Source organism: Berghia stephanieae, chromosome 3 (assembly GCF_034508935.2).
Source record: "Berghia stephanieae isolate SIO BIC M18660-M18661 chromosome 3, UCSD_Bste_1.3, whole genome shotgun sequence".
Classification (NCBI taxonomy): domain Eukaryota; kingdom Metazoa; phylum Mollusca; class Gastropoda; order Nudibranchia; family Aeolidiidae; genus Berghia; species Berghia stephanieae.
The window spans coordinates 26,387,833-26,399,780 of record NC_088362.1 but is presented as its reverse complement, the minus strand read 5'-3'; the positions used below and the strand labels follow the sequence as shown (position 1 = coordinate 26,399,780).

The following is an 11,948-nucleotide window of genomic DNA, read 5'->3' as shown; positions in this document are numbered from 1 at the left end:
ACTGCTGATTATCGTGTTTATGCCTATCAAATCGGTAAACCCATCGTTTCAAAAAGTTCATTCTCGGTGTCACAAAGTGGGCGACTGCCGCAGAAGGCGAGTACAGTCCAAGAAACTGCGCTCTCCATCTCCAACCTCAAGCGGTACTGGTGTGGACAACTGGGACAACCAGCCAATAACCTTTGGCATCTGCTTCAACCGAAGTGCAAGTCTGATAACCCAATTCCTTAGGAACTGGTTGTTGTAATAGAAATCAAAAAAAAAAAAATAAAATTAAAAAAAAATGGGGCAAAATATCCATTGCAACAATGTTAAACAAGGCCCATAAGTGGGTTCGGATGTTAGACCTACATAATATATATTATGTACACACCGGATTCAAAGCTTCTGAGATGTGTGTCACACATAACATACGGAGTAACGTTATTAACTTGCCACCCCATAATGGCGTATTACTCGGCAGGGAAAGCTGGCAAACCGTCACTAAAGCTACCAACAAGATAATATCACCAAAGTTCCTATATCTTTTTCTTCTTCTTCTTCAGTCCTCATCTCACAGTGGGTATGGACCACCGATGAAACTTCTCCATCCCCTTCTGTCGTTGAAGAGGGCGAAGTAGCCGAGGGGTGATCCGGAAGTCCCGGATTCAAGCCCCGCTTCAGGCACTTTCGTGGGTTTTTTTTCTTGGACAAGATTATTAACCCCCAATTTGCTCACTTGAACAACATGGGTGATTCCTGTTCATCTTGTTTGATGAATTATCTATATTCCTTCGTGGAATGCCTAGGCGACGGGATCTTATGATGTCTTGGTGGAATAAAATTTATTTTTTCTGTCGTTGGCCAGTCTTTCCAACTCCTGCCAGCGCATCCCAGACCTCTCCAGCTCTACCAGAAGGCCTCTCCTCCATGTTGACCTTGGTCTTCCTTTTTTCCTCTTTCCGGATGGATTAAGGGGCAGCGTGGCTCAGCGGTACGGTCTTTGCTTCGTACCCGAAATGTACAGAGTTCAATCACCCGCCGCTGCACTGTGTGGCCTTCAGCAAGTCACCTCGCCCTAGCTCACTTTGCGGCGCTGCTCTGCGGCTGACGCCTGAGTTATTCCAGTCTTCCCTTGGAATAGACCCTAAAGACAAATTTCCCCTTGGGGATGAATAACGGGAATTTTATTATTTTTTAAAAATTCCATTGCAGGGTTGTCCTTGTGATATTGTCCTTATTCCTATATCTAATATATCCTAACTTTAATATGTGACCCGATAGCGTTTTTATTGGGTCACAAAGCCAACGATAAAAAATTAACACTACAAGATTAAAGATCTCTCTTATACCCTAACAATCTGTTTGATGTATTTAACAAAGGTACTTTGCCGTAACAAAGTGTTTGGATAATGATAACAGTTTCAACTGATACAATAATATTATCAACTCAAGCACAAACACAAACGTAAACAAAACAGCAATCGCAAGTAGACTATTTAATCTTGCGGAGAAAACGTTTAACTCTCTCCATACCACCAATTTTCAGGATTTTCCCCAAAACTTCACATTCAACTAACACGAAAATAGATTTTTTTATCACTCAAACACAATAGCAGTAAGTTTTTGCCATAGATAATTTCTATAGTAAAACATGCTCTACAGCACACTTCATTTTCTTTAAATTTTAGGATGTACAAGAGAAATTTGAATAAGAAAAATGTTGATTGTAGTTGTATCGTAACGAATGTGACGATTTTCCTATAGTTGGCAAGGAGAAGGTTAAATCAGTTAAAGAACATCAGATTGAATTATGAGATGAATCTTGTCAATGGCGCATGGAGAGATATATCACTGGGGTTCAATCAGTTAAACTAAACAAAGAGAGATAAGAATAATATCATAAGAATAGTGCGGCTATGTGGTCTAATGGTATGACACTGGCTTTCGGACCAGAAGGGATTGGGTTCAAGCCTCGCTTTGCGCATAATTGAGCCCTTGGAAAAGGCTCTTTACTCACTTTCTCTCACCGTACTCAGGTGTAAAATGAGTACCTGGCCGTTAACAGCATTGAGTCCGTCCGAAAAAAAATTGTAATATCACCTAGCAGGCGTCATGTCTCGTCCTATATGTTAAGTGTTGATGTTGGTCAGGGACTCCTTGTAAAGCGCGTTGAGCACGTTTAGTGGATATTGCGCTATATAAATGCTCTATCTATTCAAAATCTATTGATAGTTTTAACTCTCTTCTTACCGATCATTTTCATGATTTTTCCAGAAATGCTATACCTAACCAACGCAACTCAAACTGATGAGAAATAAGTACATACTAGATATCTATGCACATTTTTGTGTAGCTAAACAAACTTTATAAAACAAACATTTTTCATACAATTTTGTGATGTGCAATCTAACAAATGTGACTTTAATTAAGAAAAACGTTTATTGTATCGTAACAAATGTGACGATTTTCCTGTAGGTGGCATTGAGATGGTTAAATCAATGTTAAAGCACTACCTTTTTACCATTACATTTTCATTATATTGATACGATATGACATACAACACCACTGCTGCTATTGATGTCATTGTGGTATACGTTTTATACATAATATGTAAATTTTGTATATTTATTTGTATCGTGCATTGACCATCACACAGTAATGAAAAAACGCGATATAAATGCCAAGTATTAATATCTTTCATTATTATAATATTATGCCCTTAACAAAATGTGAGATTACGACCTCTCTCAGACAGCGTGCACACATTATCTTCAGGTCCGATCATCGAACACATAAATGGCCTTGATATAACATTTTTGTAAAGGCCAATATTTTGAGTTGTTTGAGAATATTTCCATTACAACAATGAGCCCAGAACTTGAGCTTTTTTTATATAGCGCAATATCCACTAAACGTGCTCAAAGCGCTTTATAATGGGTCCCTGGCCAACAGCAACACGTAACATTTAGAACGGGACATGACGCCTGTTAGGCGATATTACAAATTTTTGTTTGGACAAAGACAACGCTGTTAACGACCAGTTACTCGTTTTACACCTCAGTACGGTTAGAGAATGTGAGTAAAGATCCTTCTCCAAGGACTCAACTATGCGCCGAACGCGAGGCTCGAACCCACGACCTTCCGATCCGAAAACGAGTGTCATACCACTAGGCCACATAACCGCACAAGAACGATTTTTTTTTTCACATATGTTTTATTCATTTTTGTTCATTATTTTTTTTTTTACAGTCCACAGCTTCTAGCAGCTTTGTATCAAAATCACCAGAGAAAACAACTGGACCCGTTCTCTCCGTTTGCTAAATAATATTATGGCTGCCATAAATATGTGACCCTTCGCCCCAAAACGGTGTTAAGTCGGGTTGGTTAAGATGTTGAAAATATAATTTATAGCCAGAAATATCAGACTTGTGTTGAGTTCGTATGTTTTATTGAGGAGAATGGATACCATATTTTAGGGTGCTAATGTCAACAATTTATGTTTTTGACCAGTTTAACGTATAATTCGGCTTTTAAGCACATGGTTCGTTCAAGATATAATACCGTTTTGAGACGATGAGTCACATATACGCTGCAAAGCAACTTCTCTCAACCAAGTAAGCTCCAAGCTACCTATCCTGTATAATTTATCTTGATTACATCTAAAATACTATTTAAATTATGCCCTCGGGAAGCTTAATAATGCAAAATTATATACGGGTTTTTATGATCTAAATTATGGTTATATATCAGTGATTATGCGGCTATGTGGTCTAGTGGTATGACAATCGCTTTCGGATCGGAAGGTCCTGGGTTCGAGCCTCGCTCGGAGCATAGTTGGATCCTTGGAAAAAACTCTTTACTCACATTTTCTCACCGTACTTGGGTGTAAAATGAGTACCTGGCAGTTAATAGCGTTGTCTCTGTTGGAAAAAAAAATGTAAGATCGCCTGACAGGCGTCATGTCTTGTTCTTTATGTTACGTGTTGCTGTTGGTCAGGGACCCTTTGTAAAGCGCTTTGAGCATGTTTAGTGGACATTGGGCTATATCAAAGCTCAATTTTGTCAACATGAGCTTCGTACCAATCGTCCAGCCGGCCTTTTTAAAATAAAAAATCGACGTGCACACATTTGCAGGCCTGATAACTGAATGCAATAGGGTTCAACAGTCGTGACGTCACTTCCCTCGTAATGACGCATCGTAACTGGTTCTAAACTATCGGAACAATGGCGGACGCCATTATCTCCATCACCGCCCTTACGAAATACTCCTCCAAGTATATCCAGAGGAGAAAAACATTTTAAATCTCATGTTTTGACTTTTATAAATTCTGATCACATGACATGTGAAAAAGTTCTAGCCAGCATGAAGACTAATGTATCGAATTTCTTTGTTTAGAACCAAGCTGCTGGTTGCTGGACGGACGTGACGTCAGACTAGTGAATCCTATTATTGGTCTGATTTAACGTTGCTGTGATGTACAGTGTTTGATATAATTTCCATGGCAGCAATAAGCCCATAACAATTTAGCTAATCAAATAGACCTACAAATATATATATATATATATATATAATATATATATATATATATATATATATATATATATAATATATATAATATATATATATATATATATAATATTTCCCTTTATTCATCCCATAGGGGAAATTTGTCTCTAGGGCCTTTTCCAAGGGAAGACTGGTATAACCCAAGCGTCAGCCGCAGTACAGCGCCACAAACTAAGCTAGGGCGAGGTGACTTGCTCAAGGCCACACAGCGCAGCGGGGTGGGGGGGGGGGGGGTTGATCGATCGAACTCGGTACCTTTCGGATATGAAGCAAAATGACTGTACCGCTGAGCCACGTTGGCCCCTAAACGTTCTCTTGTTAGCCTTGCTTTTTAAAAAATAGATTCTCGTCCACGCAACGAGGTTAAAATAATATGATATACCGATTCAACAAATGATGATCAAGCAACGTGCGGCTATGTGGTCTAGTGGTATGACACACGCTTTCGGATCGGAAGGTCCTGGGTTCGAGCCTCGCCCGGCGCATAGTTGAGTCCTCGGAAAAGGCTCTTTACTCACATTCTCTAACCGTTATCAGGTGTAAAATGAGGACCTGGTCGTTAACAGCATGTAAGATTGCCTTACAGGCGTCATGTTTCGTTCTACATGTTTCGTTCTACATGTTACGTGTTGCTGTTGGTCAGGGACCCCTTGTAAAGCGCTTTGAGCACGTTTAGTTTGTATTGCTCTATAAATATGCTCTAGTGAGAAATGCTCTATTGCTCTGCTAAACTTTCTGTTGGTTTTTATACTTTTATCAACGCTACATATCTCCCCACCTGTTGTTCTCGGAAGAATGGTTGATATCAGTCAGAGATCGCATTTGTCACAAAGTACTACACCAACCATTACATCTTGTTTTTTGTGATGGTCCCATTCAGTACACACATTTTCCATTGATTTGCAAGTGTGCTGCAGTATCGTGAGTTGAATCATATGAGGCGACGCATTTTATCACTCTGAACCAGAGAATTCTATTCCAATGGTTAAATTGGATTCGTGTCTGATGTCACGTCCGAGCAGCTTGGTTCTAAACAAAGAAAATCGGTACTTTGTATTCTTCATGCTGGCTAGAACTTTTTCACATGTCACGTGATCAGAAAGTATAAAAGTCCAATCATGATCAGATTTAATAATGTTTATCTCCATGGATAGACTTAATGCTCGTCGGAGAAGAATTTCATAAGGGCGTCCGTCATTTCTCCGATAGTTTAGAACCAGTTATGCGTCATTACGAAGGAAGTGACGTCACGACTGTTGAAGCCTATTAAGTACACTATTCTGACGAGAACTATTAAACAACAATGGTACTTTACCGTAGCCTAGCTTAGCAACGCGCGTTTGATGACTGTGCTAAGAGACTATAAAAGAGAATCCGACATGAAGGTCCCTGGTTCGAATCCCGATCTGGGCAGTGCGCAGTTGAGTTATGATCATGCAACGTTTACTCTGCTCAACGTTCTGTTGGTTTTTATTTTTTTTAAATCGAGCTTTTTATATAGCGCTATTCCACTAAATGTGCTCAAAGCGCTTTACAAGAGGTCCCTGACCAACAGCAACACGTAACATGAAGTACGAGACATAACGCCTGTCAGGTGACAATACAATTTTTTTCCGGACAGAGACAACGCTGTTAACGGCCAGGTACTCATTTTACACCTTAGTACGGTGAGAGAATGTGAGTAAAGAGCCTTTTCCAAGGACTCAACTAGCGCCGAGCGAGGCTCGAACTCAGGATCTTCCGATCGAGTGTCATACCACTTGACCACATAGCCGCAAAATTGATACTTCTATTCCAAAGGTTAAATAGATAGGGTTCAACAGTCGTGACGTCACTTCCCTCGTAATGACCCATAGTATCTTAGTAACTGGTACTAAACTATCGGAACAGTGGCGGACGCCCTTATGAAATACTTCTCAGACGAGCATAAAAGTGTACCCAGAGGAGAAAAACATTATAAATCTGATCATGTTTTGACTTTTATACATTGTGATCAAATGACATATGAAAAAGTTCTAGCCAGCATAAAGAATAAAAAGAAGCGATTTTCTTTGTTTAGAACCAAGCTGCTGGTTGCTGGGCGGACGTGACATCAGACTATTGAATCCTATTAAGTGCACTATTCTGACGAGAACCTTTAAACAACAATGGTGCGTTCCCGTAGCCTAGCTTAGCAACGCGCGTTTTGATGACTGTGCAAAGAGACTATAAACTCAACCCGTTTTAGTCACGAATGGATGCCCCCCAACGCTCCACCGGGCATTTAAATCTCAACTCGCATCTTAACCATTCTGTATTTATTTTTGCTTTCAACAAAATGTAAAAAAGAAAAATATGATATCACTATCGTCTTTTCATCTTTATTTTTCTGTTCTTTCTTCCTTTCTTTCCTTTTTCTTTTTCTTTTCTGTTCTCTCTTTCTTTCTTTTTCTTTTCTTTTCTTTTTTTTTTTTGTTTTTTTTTTTTGAGCGCAATGAATGTCGTCCGGCTTTGTGGTCCAGTTGAATGACACTCGCAATCCGACATGAAGGTACCTGGTTCGAATCCGGAACTGGGCAGTGCGCAGTTGAGACCTTTTGAAAAAGTTTTTTTGCTCAAACTCTCACCACACTCAAGTGTTAAATGAGTACCTGACCGGCCGGTAACAGTGTTGCCGCAGTCGAAAAATTAAATTGCAATAGATAGAACGAAATTTATGTCACTCAGGTCTCTGTTCTTGTTTTTTGCAATCCGTGTTTACGAGTAATTCTCACAACCCGTATCAACCAGACTGTAAACGTTATTGGTTACACATAGTTTTGTGTGTTGGTCCGTTATAGATAGTATGCGCTCGACTAAGAAGCTCATAACATTGCCCTCCGGAAGTATAACGGACCAACACACAAAACTCCGTGTAACCATGAACTTTTATAGTCTGGATAATACAGTAAAGTGAGAATTACTCATAAATGTGGATGGCAAAAAAACAAAAACAAAAAAAAAAAAAAAACAAACAAAAAAACTAAGATCCGAGTGACGTCAACTTCATTCTATCTATACTTTCAGATGGCAATGTTGTGAGTTTCATACTATCTATCTTTACGCTCGTGATGTCTTGACCTAAATGTTAAATGTTGGTGTTGGTTATATTTTATCATTTAAACGCTTCTATGCGATAATAAGGCAAATTTATCTCCAACCTCGTCTCCATATTAATCGAAATAACGGCGGAGTGTTGCTTTGTGCCCAGAGCTTTTCTTGTTCCCTACTATGAAACGAAATAGACAAGTCTATTAAAACAAACAAACAAACAAAGAAACAACATAACTCCAACGATACCCCTTGATTCCCAATTAAAACAGTATTGAGAGAAAGAAGGCTATAATACTTAACCAGTAGATTTTAGACCAATCAAAACATGGAATTTGTGACACACCTTCAATCGTGCTCGGTCAAAAATGGTTGTTTATAAACGATAACGTAAATGAAATCGACCTCTCTCTCTCTCTCTCTCTCTCTCTCTCTCTCTCTCTCTCTCTCTCTCTCTCTCTCTCTCTGACCATTGTTATTGTTTTTATATCGCCAAATGGGTGACTAGTTATCACACGATCTTCTTGATCATATTATAAACGTTGAAATTTACACATAGTTTTCTGTGTTAGTTCTTTTGATCAAGCGGTGAAACAGTGGGTATTTTACTTAAATAATTGATAGCAAAAGTTGTGTAGTTAATAATAATAATGTGCATTTAGTATAGCGCATATAAGAGACGCTTCGATAACCAGGCCTCTCGGACAGTCGTCATAATGTAAACAATGGCTGTGATTGATGAACAGAGCGAACTATAAAACGATGGTATGTATCTAAGTAAAATACCCACTATCAGTTAGAGTATTGCTATTACAATGTAAATCATCAGCAGTCGTTTGCGCAGAGTAGACGCCCGGATAATGATGATGACGACGATGATGATGATGATAATAATAAAATTAATAATATAACAACAACAATAATAATAATAATAATAATAATAATAATAATAATAATAATAATAATAATAATAATAATAATAATAATAATAATAATAACAGAGTGATCTTAACGGCAATCATCGTAGGATATCAATGGTGAATACCATTCACAACACCGTCATGTTATGAAGGTGTAATTCATTTTTCGCCTGCCTCTCGTTGTCGTTGGGACACACGGCCGATGCATTGGGCTTTTCATTCTTTTGTGTTACTTCCAGAAAACGGCAAAGGGTGTCTATGGAGGACCTACTACTGATTCTTGGATACTATCAATTCAAGCTATATCAAATGTGTTAAATAACTAGACGGGTAGCATGGAAGAGAAACATATTTTCTAGCCCAGTATTCTGTTTCAAGAAAGAAGCATAACACAGATCTACATTATTATTGCATTTGACTCGGGGATAGTTTTCAAGATTTATCATAAAAGGCGTTGAACAGGCGAGCTTTACTGTAGGAAAATAAACTTGGTTAAATTATGTTGTTTGCTATGGAAAATGGCGAGCAGTACAAGGGATCAAAGGTAAATTGAACATTACAATTTCTCTGTGTGTAGATAGTAGGATGTGGCTCTGTGAGAGTGACAGAAATGTTTATTAAAACCCTAATCAATAACTCACCGATTTGGTTCCATTTTCATTTTCGTACTTGGCCTTCTTGGCAGGAACACCAGCATCCATTTTCTTGGAATAGGTGAATATTCCACTTGTAGAAAAAGTAAATAAGAATGCGAATGATCGTAAAGCAAGGTGACACAATAACAGTGAACTAGCTGTTGACACGCTTTGCAAAATGCTGACTACTGGAGACTTGACTATTCTAATTGTAATAAGTCACTACTAGGTCGGTTGACTGCTGCAGGAAAAAAATTATACAAGGCTAGTCTGAACCGATTCGGAATAGATTCGCGCAAACAGTACACCGAGTGGGAATGAAAATAAAGGTGGCGCAATCGGCGGCCAACAGCAGAATCGATCGCATGGCTTTGGGGGGAGTTGGCTCAAATGCGGCGTTTTGATTGGTCCTTTCTGTCGATCTATATTATTATCGGTCAACCGTGACTTGACTGTGTTGTTTTGTGAAGTACATTTTATTCTTTATTTACATCCCCCATTGGTGTTTGATTCTCTATATTAGTTGCGACAGTCTACCTTTACACACCAAGAAAGCTTAACAAGATGAAGGCAGCACGAAACACCGGGAGTATCAAACTGGCTCCCATCTGTAGATTGACACTGTTTATTTTCTCCCGTACAAAATGTGGGTGTCGGCCGTTTTAAAGCAATTTGATTGGTTTATTCTTATTATGATTGTATCTGTGTGTGAGCATATGCTGTTCATGTCAGTCGAGTGCTGTGTATTCAAATGTCCAAATCGAATGCTTACCAGGTCCAGGTGTATGCTACATACATTATCGGTGTTATAATTATTATAACTAAACGTATGAGACAGCGATGCAAAATAAAGAAATAAGTTACACCTCTCTAGTCAACCACAATAATAATAATAATAATAATAATAATAATAATAATAATAATAATAATAATAATAATAATAATAATAATACTGATAATGATAATGATAATAATAATAAACCCTAACAATAACAAATAAACAAAAACAAAACAACAAACAAACAAAGAAACAAAAAGAACCCTTTTATTAAAACCTCACACCCCCATTGGATTTGTTTGTTTATGTGTGTGTAATTATGTGTTTGTGTATGTGTGTGTGTGTGTGTGTGTTTTGTGATTATGTGTGCACTAGGGGTTATGAAATCAAATGTTTGTGGTTCTATTATATTCCATCATTTTTTTTCTTCTAAGCGACATTTGGGACATGCACTTGGCTAAGAAGTTCACCACATTGCCATCCGGAAATATAACTGACCAACACACAAAACTCTGTGTAACCATGGAGTTTTATAGTCTGGGTAATACATTTAAGTGAGAATTACTCATCCATTACAACGTGGATGGCAAAAAACGATAACAAAGACCCGAGTGACGTCAAATCAGTCTATCTATAGATAGTATGCAGATGACGTCACTCAGGCCTTTGTTATTGTTTTTGCCATCCGCGTTTGTGAGTTGTTCTCACTAAACTGTATTAACCAGACTATAGATAGTATGCAGATGACGTCACTAGGGCCTTTGTTATTGTTTTTGCCATCCGCGTTTGTGAGTTGTTCTCACTAAACTGTATTAACCAGACTATAAACGTTCATGGTTACACAGAGTTTGTGTGTTGGTCCGTTATACTTCCGGATGGCAATGTTGTGAACTCCTTGGCCAAGCGCATTCTATCTATAAAAGTTCATGGTTACACAGAGTTTTTTGTGTTGGTCCGTTATACTTCCGGATGGCAATGTTGTGAACTCCTTGGCCAAGCGCATTCTATCTATAGACACCTAGATAATCACGCCTCTCGGACAGTCGTCATAATGTAAACGATGACAGTAATTGGATTCAGTAGTCTGATGTCACGCCGCCCGGCAACGGCGGCCATCTTGGTTCTAAACAAAGAAAATAATTAATTTTTATTCTTCATGCTGGCTAGAACTTTTCATATGCCTTGTAATCAGAATCTATAAAAGTCGAAACGTGATCAAATTTATATTTTTTCCCCCTCTGAATACGCTTTTATGCTCGCCGGGGAAATATTTCATACGGGCGTCCGCCATTGTTCCGATAGTTTAGAGCCAGTGTTACTAGGTTAGCATGCGTCATTAGGAAGGAAGTGACGTTACGGCTGTTGAAGAGTATTGGCAAAAATAGCAAACTACTATCGATGGTGTGTGTCTAAGTAAAATACCCACACTGTTCTGCCGCTTGATCAATAGATAGAACGAAGATGACGTCACTCAAGCATTTATTGTATTTTACCATCCGCGTTTGTGAGTAATTCTCACTAAACTGTATTAGCCAGACTATAAACCTTTAAGATCACACATAGTTTTGTGTGTTGGTCCGTTATACTTCCGGATGGCAATGTTATGAGTTTCTTAGCCAAGCGCATACTATCTATAGACAGAAGGAAATTGACGTCACTCAGGTCTTTGTTCTCGTTTTTTTTTTTTGTGCGAATGACGTAGTGAATCATCTTAACTACGTCATTCACACATCTCATTCGTCCTTCACATCGTGTTTTGTTGATAAAGGGGATACCCGAAACGTCCATCTGTCTTCGTCTAATAAATTGAAACTCACAATTCAATACTTGTCTTTATTTATAAAACAAATTTAAAAAACATTTACGTCACTCCAAATTGCATATTAAAAAGTATAGATATTATGCACTTGGCTAAGAACCTCACAACCTTGCCATCCGGAAGTTTAACGGACCAACACACAAAACTCTGTAACAATGAACTTTTATAGATAGTTTGC

General features: G+C 38.4%; 1 protein-coding gene across 1 annotated transcript in view; it reads right to left on the bottom strand.

Moving 5' to 3' along the window:
• The window catches only part of LOC144967436 (protein henna-like), a 48,854-nt gene extending 39,362 nt beyond the window's left edge, over positions 1-9,492 (bottom strand). The window contains exon 1 of the mRNA XM_078904681.1: positions 9,180-9,492. Within this exon, the coding sequence (XP_078760807.1) occupies positions 9,180-9,239 (60 nt within the window). The 5' untranslated portion in view covers positions 9,240-9,492. The remainder of the gene's footprint in view (positions 1-9,179) is intronic.
• Between the last annotated feature and the right edge of the window lie 2,456 nt (positions 9,493-11,948).